This window comes from Orbicella faveolata, unplaced genomic scaffold, assembly GCF_042242905.1.
Source record: "Orbicella faveolata isolate gen_17 unplaced genomic scaffold, um_ofav_v1 contig_12, whole genome shotgun sequence".
NCBI classification, from domain to species: domain Eukaryota; kingdom Metazoa; phylum Cnidaria; class Anthozoa; order Scleractinia; family Merulinidae; genus Orbicella; species Orbicella faveolata.
In genome coordinates, this window is record NW_028301539.1 from 6,106,809 (window position 1) to 6,121,089 (window position 14,281).

Genomic DNA, 14,281 nt, shown 5'->3' on the forward strand with positions numbered 1-14,281 from the left:
TCTAAATGGGTCTTCTTGTCAACGGTATACTGTACATACACTTGGAAAAGGAACCACTTAAATGACTACTTCCCCTCTGCAAGACATGTTTAAGTTTCAGTGCTGATGACAGGACAAAGATTGTCTCAGCTGCAAAGACCCATTTGCGCGAATCAGGCCATTAAAGAAACTTAGACTACTGAATTTCGTCTCAACCAGCTTACTCCGTTATTGTTTTTTGAATTGTTGTTTCTCTTGCAGCTCAATTTAAGAAAACGTTTGGTAAAAGGACATCTTTACAGTGTAATTTCCTGTTTCGTTGTTATGTCAAGTGCCTATTGTCGACGCTATGTCAGAATCAGAACATTGTTTTTTGGTATTTTTCCTCAGTTAAACTTGTCTAAATGGGTCTTCTTGTCAACGGTATACTGTACATACATTTGGAAAAGGAACCACTTAAATGAATACTTCCCCTCTGCAAGACATGTTTAAGTTTCAATGCTGATGACAGGACAATGATTGTATCAGCTGCAAAGCCCATTTGCGTGAATGAGGCCATTAAAGAAACTTAGACTACTGAATTTCGTCTCAACCAGCTTTCTCCGTTATTGTTTTTTGAATTGCTCTTTCTCTTGCAGCTCAATTTAAGAAAACGTTCGGTAAAAGGGTATCTTTACAGTGTAATTTCCTTTTTCGTTGTTATGCCAAGTTCCTATTGTCGACGCTATGTCAGAATCGGTCTGAACAACAGTATGGCAGGTGGGTTGTAGACAGGTGACAGGTGATACGATGTTTTGTTATTCTTTTTAGTAATAGCTATGAGTTCAGCCGACGATAAGTTGTCATTTGCTTTTGAGCACGAGTTCCGTAGTTTTTAGATTAACTACTCATTAACCGAAAGTGAGATCTTTAAGGGGAAATCTGAGACCAAGGCCGAACCTTTTCGTACGGACCTGAGTAAGGAGGTCGACACGGCAAGGCGAAAAAAAATAAAAAAAGACCTTTATAAGCCATCAAATATTTTCTCTCGCGCGTGATTGGTCTAAACGCACCACGTGACCGAATATGCCCCAGCTAAAACTGGGGAATTTACGAGTGATATTCTCCAATTTTCAAAACTGCGCGTGTAGCGAAGAAGATTTGAAGGAAAATAAACGCAATACCCCCCATTTAGGGTGAAAATATGCTCGGTTATTTGTCTTTGGACATTATCTGTTCCTCGGAGCTCACAGTTTTCCTCGAGCTACGCTCTTGGGAACTGTTCGCCTCACGGAACGGATAACAAATATCCGAGCATATTTTCGCGAAAAAATGGAGGCTATTGTTGATACAATTGCCAATCAGAACGTCTGTTATATTGGCTACAAACGGGACACACTTTAAACATAAAGCTCTTGGAAAATAAAAATGTGTCATTCTTGGCTTGGTAAATAATGACTTGAGCCGTGGACCCGCGATCACACATTTATTTCCCCATGCGCTCAACCACATTCCCTGCGCAATAGTTATCGAAATGAACAACATAAAAATGTTACAACTGATAGCATTATTAGCCTTAACCTCAGTTTATTCAATTTAAATTGATAACTTTTTATTCATTCCATTTACTATAGTCAGATAATTTAGAGTTCCCAAAGTAATGTTTCCCCTGCTATTTCTCCTTTTATATTATTGTCTTCTACGTCCATGTCCGCCGACACCAAGCAGTTCTGAAAGCTTCTGACCGGAAGACCTGGGAAGAAACGTAAAAACTATTAAAACAACCAGATTAGACTGTCATTTCGACGTGACTTTTAACGAAAAAACTATTCAACAACAATATACAGTTACGAAATTTAAATGTGAATTATACACAAGCTCCTTCGTTAAGTTAAAAAAACTTTCAACCAAGCGCTAATCTAAATATAAGTTGAGAGGAAATATCGTATAGCCAAACTAAGTTAAGTTTATCCAAGATCCCGGCATAGCGCGGGGTCAATTCTTAGCGGCCAAACGTATACAAAAAGACTCTTAAGCTAGCAGAAATTTTTGACTTTCTGGAATAAAAATTAGACGAGAATTTAAAAAATCCGCCTATGTGACTAGCTACCTCTTTTTTCAAGCTATTGACTTATTTTATAGTGTTAGTAAATGAAAAATTTCTCACTATTCTAAAGTTAATCGTCGTGGATCACTCGTTGAACTATCAGTCATGCAGGTGATTAGGCATCCGGGACATGTCAAGAGCACGCTATATAAACATACCTTATAAACTATTACCAATCAGGACATCGTGTTTGACTCAATCCACTTCGTGTAGTTGGAGACACGAGCAAACACAGTGAAGTGATCCGTTTCACAATTGTAGTGTCCCCAGCTGACTACACCTCGCAAAACCCATTTGTCATTTTCTTTACAAGAAAGAGGTCCACCGCTATCTCCCTAGAAGAAAGAGTAAATATGTTCCATAATTTCAATGTGAAACAAAGAAATTTAAAAATACCTAAATCTATTGGTTAAACGAGAAAATAAGGCAAATATATTTTTAACCTCAGTAGATGCAAAAGAAGGCGATTATACAGAGCTTGTGAGCAAATGAGCGAAAGAACGACTGAACGAACGAGCGAACGAGCGAACGAGCAAACGAGCAAACGAGCGAACTGGCGGACGGGCGCACGGGCGAACGGGCGAACGGGCGAACGGGCGAACGGGCGAACGGGCGAACGGGCGAACGGGCGAACGGGCGAACGGGCGAACGGGCGAACGGGCGAACGGGCGAACGGGCGAACGGGCGAACGGGCGAACGGGCGAACGGAGGAACGGACGAAGGGGAAACAAACGAACGAATGAACAACATACAGAACGAACCAACCAGCGAACGATTGAACAAACGAACGAACAAACAAATCAACAAACGGAAGGACGGACGGACAGACGTACGGATGGAGAGACTCAGTGACAAACGCAAGGACCGATCGACCGACCGACCGACGACCGACCGAAACGAACAAATTAAAAAGCACATAATAAAGGGAACGAACGCTAGTTCGTATTGAGAGCTTAGCATGTCGCCAGTGGAGATGTCCAGCAAAACTTACGACAGTTTCCACCGAATTCATTAATTTAGGGGAATCGATTTCAAGATTCTAAGGTTTGAAAATAACAAATACTCAAAAAAACATTTTGGCTTTTGAATCTATTACTATGCAAGGGACCTGCGCATCTTGCAACTCTTGAATAAACATAGAATTATCATATTATTACTGTAGATGTTTCTGTTTTTCTTAAACTTTTTAGCTAGATGCACGACCCTTGCTTTAAACCAAATTGTGTTTAAATAAAGAATTGTTTTGTGTTGTTGTTGTTGAATAAACATACACTGCCGTTGTGGGTCTAAATTATGGCGTCCTGTTAAAGAGATTTTACATCAATTTTTCCTAATTTTCAGGAATTTGATTGTTACACAAGAAGTAAATCTACATTTTTTTTCACCTGACAACCTCCTTTGCCCTGGCCTCCAGCACACAACATAGGTCGTTTGTAGACCGTAAACCCTTTCATTTTTTCACGGCATGTTTTGTGATCCGCCACTGGAAGCATTGCTTGTTGCAATACATCCGCCACATTCCCTCCACCGATTGTACGTCCCCATCCTGAAAAAAAAAAATGAACATAAAAACAAACAAGAGGATCTGGGTGAGGTATTTAAACGATAACTGAGAATTTTAACTGTAACCTGATAAACGATGAGTCCTTTGACATCTGAAACATTTACTAAGGATTAGCTGAGAAATCGTTGAAAAATTAACTGATAACTGGGACTCCAGCGACTCTTTCCAGATCTTCAGCAAACAGCTATATATTGGCAAATAAGTTGATCTTCAAAAATGTAGCTCTAATAGTGTTAAGCACATTCGACACAAAAATTCCTGCACCAACAGTACTCCCCTGTAATCTATTTTGATCGTTGACGATCGTGAACAAACCCTCTCATATCGTTGAGACCACCGAAAAAATCGTTCTTTTCCTATCTGTACACTGGATGGAGAAATGCATTGATTGGCCAGTGAGTATACAGATCACAAGCACCTGAACAGGGTTCAAACTAACCAGTTCCCCTCCATACGAAATCCGAGTAATTATGGAACGAAGTTAAAGTGCCTCTGAGCCCCAAAATAATTTCCTTTAATGAAATATACTAGTTTCCCCACTTACGTAAGCGAAAAGTTATCTCGATTGATAAAATCCCTGCGTTTCCACAAACGTTTGAACTTGCAATTTCAGGGTCGGGCTACCCGTGACGTCATCGCGGGAAGCGAGCTAAAGTACTCAAGAGACCTTTGACTGAACTTCAAGCGCTGTCAAAACATATTTGGGTTATTTGTGACTCATATCTTATCAAAAAAAAACAATGTTTTTTTCGATGAAACGACCGTGCTACGTGCATCTAGCATTAAAATTCGGAGTCTAGCTACGGTTAGGACGGCTGTGAAGTACATATATACATCTTGAAGTGTGGGTCGCCAGTCGATCTCGCCAGATTGCAAGTCAGGCCAGGATCGACAATTTGCCAGTCCATTTGGGTTGTAGGGTCCTATAAAGGTTCTAATAATGGCTAAAAAGTTAACTTACAGCTCTTAAAGAGTTACGAAGATGAACACGAAGAGTTGGTAATTTAATAACGGAACGTCCAGATTTCGGAGTGTCAAAACATTTTGAGATTCGAACATTAATTTCCCCCGAAATACAAGTTAAAATGCAATGTAGTCGTAGTCCAATCCTGCCTATTTATCCAGATCAATGATTGAAAATAGTTTTAAGGTGGCTTAAAACATTTCTCTGTTTTTTTTAGACCGTTATAGAACTAGGTGCTATTTTTCAGGCTTGGAACTGTATTGTTTTGAATGACTGTGCAATTTTTTTAAAGACTACTCTCCACTGTACATTTTATTGTGTTTAAGTCATAAATTAAGGTTGCACTGTTCTGTTGCATAGCAACAAACTTGATCCACTTTTATCATCAACTGCATTTATCTTAGGGAGACGCGGTGGCCTCGTGGTTAGTGCGCTCGTCTCCGGATCGAGCGGTCCGGGTTCGAGCCCTGGTCGGGGACATTATGTTGCGTTCTTGGGCAAGACACTTTACTCTCACAGTGCCTCTCTCCACCCAGGTGTATAAATGGGTACCGGCAAACTTAATGCTGGGGGTAACCCTTCGATTGACTAGCATCCCATCCAGGGGGGAGTAGAAATACTCCTAGTCGCTTCATGCTACAGAAACCGGGATAATCTCCGGCCTGATGGGCCACTTGGCTGGTACGCAGACTTTACCTTTACCATTTATCTTAAAATCTAAGCCGGTAACCCCAAGAAAAATTATAAAAAAAATATATGGAGTAGATTTTTTGGAAAATGAAAATTTCCAAGTTGAAGGAATTCCACTCCCCATTTTGTGTTGCGATTTCGCACATGCATTCCGCTTTTGCTGTTGAATAACTTTTTGCATTAAAAAAGTAGGGTCACCGGATCACTTTTTAAGACATTAGCTTCACGGATAAGGAATTCTTCGCGCGCGTTCTACGCCCAAATTAAAATCCCGACTTTGCAAGACCGCCCCTTACGCACTCGTGAAGGCGGTCCGCTGATCATTAAAGCCCACAATTCCACGCGAATAGCGTTTTCCTTTTCGTTATTGTCGTTAGTAGCACAAGCCGTTGAAGAAGAGTACCATTAATGTACAAACGTGAGACTGGCTAAGTTTTTTTTTTCTGACAAAGTGTGCGATGTAGGCGTCGCGCCGCTATGTTTGTCTTGATTTTTGCAAACTTTAATTCTTGCGCGCTATCTCGCGACCGTTCAAGTGATCGCGTGATGCCTCGATCTGAAGAGCGTGCTAGAGCCCAGGCGTCTCACGGAAATATTACTCTTTTGAGCCACGTTAACATACCGTAGACTTCCGAAAGTAACGACCCCCCGAAAGCAGTAGTAATTAATGTCATTTTCAACAGGAGAGTATTAAAAGAAACGCACTGAGATATTGTTAGACCAACATAGCAGTGCGTCATAAAGTACAAACTGTTAACGGTTTCTGACTTGCTTTCATTCCGACCGTTGAAAACATGACAACATGAATATAAACTGGAACAAAGACTTACATCTCGTGTTTCAAGTACTGTTTTTTTTTTTTACGAATTCCCTTTTTTTATTTCGTAAAAAACATTAAGACCTCATTCCTACCAACTTAATAGAACGCTTTTTGCTCCCCGAAAAAAAAAAAAAAAAGATTATTAAGTAACAAACGCAATCTTTCGGCACAAAAGTCTCCGTCGGCAGCTGTGGAGTCGAACCTAAATCGTTAGTTGTATTTTCCTCATATATTTATCAATGCTTGATTCGTTCTAAGGGTGTCATTGAGATATATTTCGTTCTTCAAAGACGAAGCTCAAAGAACAAAACAATTGTATACGCGCAATGAACTTTGAGAAACACGGCCGGATAACGACCTCCACAAATACATCGATTCAGCAGTTCGAAGACCCAACAATTTTAATCGTCTGGTTGTAGGACGTAAATTTCGTTTATTATTCGTTTAGAAAAGTCTCTATTTCGAGTACAAAAACGCGATGCGTTTAATGTGCCTCATAATTTCCTCAGCTAGTTTCCAATATTTTGGTCTGGGACTCGCGGGATCGTTTGCGTTGAACAGTCAGATGGCTACCAGCTTATCCCAAATTTGTGTATTATGCAGTACCTTGGCAATGTTGAGCTTTCCACAAGAAGCTATAGAAGAATATATAGACTATGAAAATCTCTAGGTTTTTGTAATAGCGGCAAACCAGAGATCGAAGAGTTTCGATGGCTCCCTCTTCGCACAGATTAGCCCATTTCAGTTTTAGTCTTTTTCTCGCTTCTGGTCGAGTATCAGCGAGATAGCGGTATTGAATAAAGAGGAATAACCTCTTTTAAGTTTCCCGTATTGCTGCTGCTTCCAACAACACATCTTCCTTGCATCCTGCAACGATTATTTTGACTCACACTGTCTCATGTTCACGTATATCCTTCTCAAAATCAAAGAATTGTTCTTCCTGGAATGACGTCAAGAGCCAACTCGTCCCATTCTCTGCTATTACTCGATCGGGAACATGGAAAAGCTGATTTTACAAACTTTGAAAATTCACAGGAAATGAACGAAAATAGCTACAACGATATTGTTTTCGCAGTAATGATCAGGAAAATAAATTATATTAATGAAAAACAATTTTGATGGCTAGTAGCACTTTCAGGCAAGACTTTGATCTATACACAGATGTACATAAATTATGTCTCTACTACTTTACCAGTAATAGAACAGTTTGTTCCCGGCGATATCTGATCACTGCCACTTTCAGGAAGACAGACTGTGTTGACCTTGTCACCTGGTACGATTGGCTTCGCAAGCTTTAACAATGCCACGTCGTTTTTCGCTGTTGTCCAGCCGAAGTCACTGTGGGGGATAACTTGTGTCACAGTGATTGTTTCTTGAACCGAGGTGGGGGAACCCTCTCTGTAATGAGCACCTAGAAACAAAAGGAAGAAACACGTTTAAAAATTAATAAAGACAAAATAATCTCAATTGAAATAAAGCAAGCAAAAAGGTACGAGGTAAGCAAACAAACAAGCAAAAAAAGAAGAAAAGATGCAAGAAAACAAGAAAGGAAACAATGAATAAAGAAGGTAATAAGGAGGAAACGAGGCAAGTAAGCGAGCAAAGGAGCAAAGAAGCGAGAAAGCCAGCTGACAGAAACGTAGAAGGCAAGTGGAAAGAAAGCAAGGAAGGCAGGGAGGAACGAGGGAAGGAAGGAAGGGGGAGGACGAAAAAAGTAAAGAATCAAGGGGAAAAAGGAGGAGGAAAATGCAACCAAGCGAGGATATAGGAGGAAAACGGGGAGAGGGAGGGAAGGAATAAAGGATGGAAGAAAGGAAGGAGGGAAAGAATGAAGGTAGCTAGCAAGAAAGGAAATATGGAAAAAAGGAAGGAAGGAAGGAAGGAGGTGTAAGGAGAAGGGAAAGAGAAAAACGGACATTTGTAAAGGTAAGGTAAGTGAAGGAAGGTCTCATAAATATATAACTGATAATAAAGTAGACAACTGCCCATCCACGTCCCTCAGGTTTTGTGATAAACTTACCAACAATTACTTTCCATGCAGTCGGATCTGGGTTACGGACCACACAATGGGCAGCTGTCAAAACCCAGTCATTCTCAATTAGTGATCCTCCACAGTAGTGACCGTAAGCATAATTTCTGTAGCGGAGAGAAATCTGCCACGGCCACGAATTTGGTGTGGCATCTTCACCGTTTACCACGCGGGACGACGTGGCGACACGCTTTCCACATGCAGCTGTATAATCAAAGAAAATTTTAACCATCAACGAAAAATTTCGCTCTTTGCTTCGAGTTCGTTCCTTCTTCACTAATGGCTCAGAAGAATTCATGCTGTTTATTCCTGCTTTTTATTTTTTCCTTTCGGGATTTTCTTTGTAAATGGGATAAGAGGAAGCAACAACATGTAAAATAGCGACGAACGCATGAATGTAACGAGCTAGCTTTTAATGTTTTTTAAAATAATAACATTGAGCTTTGAAATCGCCTTGGACTGCCACTGGAAATACTTTGACCTGCCCTTTTTTCCGTCTTTCTTTTGATTCCTCATACCTTAAAAAGAATACGTCCTTCACCTTCTTACCTTCAAATTCGCCGGCATCTTGCACTTTGGATTGGCACACAAACTTGCGTGAGAACTGTAAACATCACTTCAACTGATGTAGGTAGCTTAATACAGTAGCTAGTGCGTTTTAGGACGCAGCGTTAGAAGTGGAACATTTTAACTCTTAGAGGTCCAGTCAAAAATTATCGCCAAATTAACCACATCGTATTCTTTGTTTAATATCTCCACAATTATTTACAGCATTATAGTCTGCTATATCTCATTTTAAAGGAACCAGCAAATACGTCCTAGAAAAGAAAGTTTGTCCAGATGGGAAGTAGTCGTAAATGTTTACAAAAACTGAAATGAATAGAATTTGGCGAAAAAGAAAAGGAAAAAAAATATTGCAGGAGCAAAATTAAAGTAAAACCACTCTCCTGGTCGAATTTGACTTAGAGAAAAAGCATTTGCCTTGTTCTATGAGCAAATACATACTGACAAGAGAACAGAAAACAACCGAATTTTGGATGGCAGCCACCTGCTAAATAAATAGTCGGATTAAATATATAGTCGGACTAACTTAGGCAACTATTACTGCAACAAAACGAAGCTCTTTTTTCCAATTTACTGGGCTTTATGCTCCCAAAACGATTCAGTACACATAATTCAATAATTAAGCGAGATTCTAAACATAAAAACGGCGCTCCGAAGAGAATTGAGTTGCATTTCTCATTTCTGTTCATTTTGTAAAGCACATGCGAAGTCTGACCTAAGTCCGCTTACCTGAAGTTTTCGACTCTAAATTCGAGCTAACCGTAAAATTACTTTCTTATTTTTTTTAAATACTTTTCTGATTGTTGTCAGGCTCGAAAAAACATCTCCAGGTTTTTTACAAATTGTCCACACCGTGCAAATTATTCGATCAACCATGTCGGCCATTTTGATATGACAGGCCTTGATCTTGAAAAAATCGTCGCGTAACTCGCATTGAACTGTCTTAGCTCGAATTTGCAGGGAGCTTGCATGGGTAATGTTCTTGTTACGCTTTCTATCAAATCCGAACGAGATCGAATGAAACAGGAATTTTTCCGAAATGACTAGAGCCAGACGTGAATTCAGATTCGTATGTCCTATTTCCTACCCTTTCTGGTCCATAACAAGGTATAGATTGGCTTTTCGTCTATCAAACGCATTCATGTGTTCATGTGCATATTGCCCTTTCTAGTACCGTGTCGTGTTTCGAGAGTTTGTTTGTTTTTAACGGAGGCAGCGTGGCCGACTGGGTAGGGCGCCGGACTTGAAATCCGGAGGACGCGGGTTCAAGTCCCGCTCTGACCATTAAGCTGGAGTTGTTTCTCGGTAGACCCCAGTTCAACTCCACGGTCATGCTTGTAAATAGCCAACTGGTCTGCCTCCGGCCAGTCGGGATCTTTAAGCTGATTATGTTTATTTGCAATATTTGTGGCATGCCTGAAAACGAGCTAGCTAGTTGTAGCTAAATGCGTCGACCATAAACACTGAACATTTAAAATTTTAACATTTTAATAATAATTAGAATTGAAATCGCTCTGGATTGAAACTAGATTCACTAGAATTTAATTCACTGAGTATTTGCACCTTTCGCGCCCTACTTTTGGTCGCTCATAAATAGCTCCTTACATATTACAAAGCAGAAACCCTTCACCTTCTTACCTTCTGAAAGCGATGGAACTCCGAGTGGAACGAGTAAAACTGCAAGTAATCCGAATATCATCAATATCTTGTGCCGAGTGAAAGAGCATTCAACTGCACCCAGCTAATGAGGTATTCATCATTTGTAGTCTCAGATTTATTTATTTTCCTTTACATCAGCACACAAAGTTGTTAAAAGCATCTTAACATTTTTAATGGTCTTGGCATTTTTCTAATAGTCATAACAAAAGGTCTCTCAAATTTTTAAATTGTTTTTTGGCACAAGTCACTCGATATGTACGTATTCTACTAAACTTAAGTGACTGGCACGTATTGGAACACAACATGAGAAGTGGAATATCTTATCGATACATCGATTGAGCTTCGTATAATGTAGTCTTTGTCATTTTATTTGACTGTTTTCCGTTTTGAGATAACATTTAGTTCTTCACCATACAAGCTAAAATCGATGAAGGTGAAATTAGAAATCTGAAAAACGATCTAAAATAAGATGACAAACATAGATGCCTGATGAATCTATTGTGTCATTAAAAGTACCCTACTCTGTAAAATTGAGCCGTCTAGTTTATAGATATTGGATCATGTTCAAGCTTTTACTAAAACTGAATAGCCGCGCGTTTCAATTTTCAAAATGTCATATTGGAGAGACAATTCACTATATTCCCACGTTATTTCGTTCAAACCAGTAAAGCTAGTCGATTCGCAATGCCTAAGAACGATACAGAACTTCTTAGCTCAGTGAAACGAGATATTTTTGGCATATGAAAATGTTAAAATGATGATAATGTGTATTTGCAGCTAAGTAAATGCCAGGCGTTATGTACGCACGCAAAGCAACACAAAGCAACACAACGCAACACAACGCAACACAACGCAACACAACGCAACACAACGCAACACAACGCAATGCAATGTAATGCACCCGACGAACACAACATATTTCAACAATGTTGTGGGTAACATGCTGCAGATCTTTTCACCCTGTTAACCATCCAAAACTTCGAAACATTATGTAACAGGGTGGCCAAACCCGTATAACTTGTTGTCCACAATAATGCTCCATTTTTTTTTCTATTTGATTGTTACGTGCATTTGTCCGAGCCGAGTAATTTCAGTCCATTTCTAGAGAAGATTAATATTAGCATTGCTGGTTTACCGTGATCTAGCCGCTAATCATTCGTCTTAAGCTTTTATACATAAGTCATTTATACAGCAGGCAGGAGTTTCCACCTAAAATTTTCCTTCACTAAAGTATCTCAGTTCTTTTATCAACACAAAGATATTAAGAAAGATTTCGAAAAAAAAATTTATATTTGTTTCTTTTAGAACTTGACTTTTCTCTCTCTCTACATGATAGTCGCATTCTCTCTTAACCATTTACTGGGCTTTTACCAAAAGCAGCACCAATAATTTTAAAGAGGCAAAATATCTTTTGGTGTTAATTTTTTAAAACGTGTCTCTTGTCAACGGTACAATACATACATTTTGAAAGAATTCAAATTAATACTTCCACTTTAAGATATGTTTTTGTTTTAATGTTGATAACACATTATTCTAGCAGCTGCAAAGACCCTTGTTCGCAAATGAGGCCATTAAAGATACTTAGGCTAAATTTCTTCTCAACCAGCTTTCCCGTTAAAGTTCGAGTCACCGGAATGTGACTGAGCTCTGTGCGAAAATGTTTTCTGAAATGTTTCTCTTGCGCCTCAATTGAAGAAAACTTTTGAAAAAAGGGTACCTTTAGAGTGCAAATTTCTTTTCTTTTCTTGTGTCAAGTTGTTGTTTCGAATCTCAAAATCAGTCGAGATTAATAAGGAGTTTCTTAGATGGCTAATTAAAAGCTCTTTGGCTGCTTTTTTGGTCCTGTCCGGAAAAAATGCATTAGAATTAGCCAATCAGATCTTGCGTTATATCGGCTACAAACGGGACAAACACTTTAAGCTGTCTCAAAATCTAGCGCCACCTTAAATTTTCAAAATTTTAAGGTGGCTGTTAACCCTATGTACAGAATTTTTTCAAACTTTGCCAAAAGTTGCGTCTTATCGTGCTTATTAAAATTTGATAATATAAAAAAAATTTCACCGTGCCGTTTTTGAATTATAGGCCCCTAAAGCTGTAATTAAGGGTGTTTTTAGCAGGTCATACTGTTGCCATGGTAGCCTACCCTACCAGGGAAGCAGAAAATTAGCGAATTAAAGGAAGAACTATCGGAGGAGTGAACGAACGAACCAACGATAGAACGAATGAATCAACTTACACAAAGCAAATGATTAAGGGAACGAACGTTTAATTGTAGTAGTAGCTTGTCATGTCGCCAATGGAGATCTGCCATCAAAACTGTCGACAATGTCCACAGAATTAGTAATTTATGGGTATTGATTAAAAGGTTCAGGGAATCCCGAACCATCGAGTTCGGATTCGAGTTCGAGTTCGAGTTGGACTTGGAGTTAAAGTTCGAGTTGGAATTCGAGTTAAAGTTCTAGTGAACTAATAAAATAAGTAAATAAAAATTAACCACTAACAAGAAAAAAAAAAAAAAAAAAAAATGGACGAGTAGGGAGGTAAGGTGCTCCTAAACAACATAACCCGCCGATATACTTGCATTTACGGAAGGACCGCTTTTCGGGGAAAAAGGCGCGGGGAAGCCTTTGACGAGCAATCCCATCTCGGGGATGGCACAAACGAAGGATTACTTTTCCGCAGATTTTAGATGCTAACCATGAGCCAACGATCTCATATCCATCTCTGTAGGGAAAGTGCAAGTGGCGTGACGCGTGACTCTAACGTTGTCCACGTGGTTATCTTGTGTTAAATGACACATTTCCTGGACAACAATGGTATGATCTGAGGTCCTGTCATTAGCCTGCTTGCTGGCCATCGTCGCATTAGCAATGGAAAGGTAGGTTTAATTTACTTTATGAAGACTTGTAGTTGAAAGATTTATTTTCAAATGCAAATTAACGCTGTTTTCAGCGAGGAAACTATCATAGAGATCACCTCATCGCCAGAGAAAGCACAGGCAGACCACTCTGTGTGTTCGTGGTTAATAATTGTTTGTCGGAAACGAACAGAGTCTACGAGAGTTATGAATAAAGCTCTGAAAATTGCACATCTAAATTACATCTCGGTCTGAATATCCCAATTAAATTAAACGAAACGTTAATCGACTCATGTGTGGTGATTTTTCGCCTTCCTGGGCCGTCTGAAGCGTTTTTTTACGAAATTACTTTTTGGCCGGAGACCGGTAAGACAACTCAGGAAGAATAATTTGAATAGTATAATTTGATTTACGTTTGCACTGAAATGTTTTCCATGTTATTTTACTTAACACAAGTTGATATTGACTTAATATTTTTTATCCTTTATTTTTAATAAAAGTACTCGAGACTAGCTAGGCTGCAATATTAAGTGATTCAATGTCTTAAAAACATTAATAACATTAATAGTTACAGTAAATTTTTAAGCCTTTAGTTTAAGTGGACAGCAATTTGTTTGTCACACGCGACTATTCTTTGGCAAATAAAGAAGAATAAATACATTGTTCCAATAAATTTCTTAAAACTTTTTTTTAACTTTAGTTAGCTGCTGAAAAAATCAAAGCAATTGACTGCTACTGGGCTACAAGCCGGAAAAGCTAATTTGGTTGGTTTGGTTCCTTTGTTCGGTCTTTGCACTGATAATCTTCGCCTATCTCTTGTCAAATTTATGTAAACTCATTACATTACGGGAGAATAATCCCCTAGAATTAGCCAATCAGGGCGCGCTTTATTATGGCAACAAACGCAACACTTTAAACATAACGGCTCTTGAAAAGCAATGTATCACTCGCTTGGTAAATAATGACTTGATCGAGCACTGGGCTAGCGCTCACAAATTCATTCCCCCATGGCCTCATACATCATCCCCGCGCAGTAGATGTCGAAACGAACAACGCAAAAATAATACGA

General features: G+C 39.2%; 1 protein-coding gene across 3 annotated transcripts; it reads right to left on the reverse strand.

Moving 5' to 3' along the window:
* Nucleotides 1-1,520: 1,520 nt before the first annotated feature.
* Nucleotides 1,521-10,429, reverse strand: LOC110046905 (chymotrypsinogen A-like). Of its 3 annotated transcripts, XM_089282223.1 has the most exons (6): nucleotides 10,335-10,429; nucleotides 8,124-8,336; nucleotides 7,296-7,514; nucleotides 3,451-3,611; nucleotides 2,224-2,400; nucleotides 1,521-1,711 (listed from the first exon to the last, which is right to left on the reverse strand). In XM_089282223.1, the coding sequence occupies exons 1-5, from the start codon at nucleotides 10,393-10,395 to the stop codon at nucleotides 2,242-2,244; spliced, it is 813 nt and encodes a 270-aa protein (XP_089138349.1). In that variant the 5' UTR covers nucleotides 10,396-10,429; the 3' UTR covers nucleotides 1,521-1,711; nucleotides 2,224-2,241. The 3 variants fall into 3 exon arrangements, with proteins under 3 accessions (XP_089138349.1, XP_089138350.1, XP_089138348.1); XM_089282224.1 differs by lacking the exon at nucleotides 10,335-10,429 and having other exon boundaries at nucleotides 7,374-7,514; nucleotides 8,124-8,445; XM_089282222.1 differs by lacking the exon at nucleotides 10,335-10,429 and having other exon boundaries at nucleotides 8,124-8,445.
* Nucleotides 10,430-14,281: the final 3,852 nt, after the last annotated feature.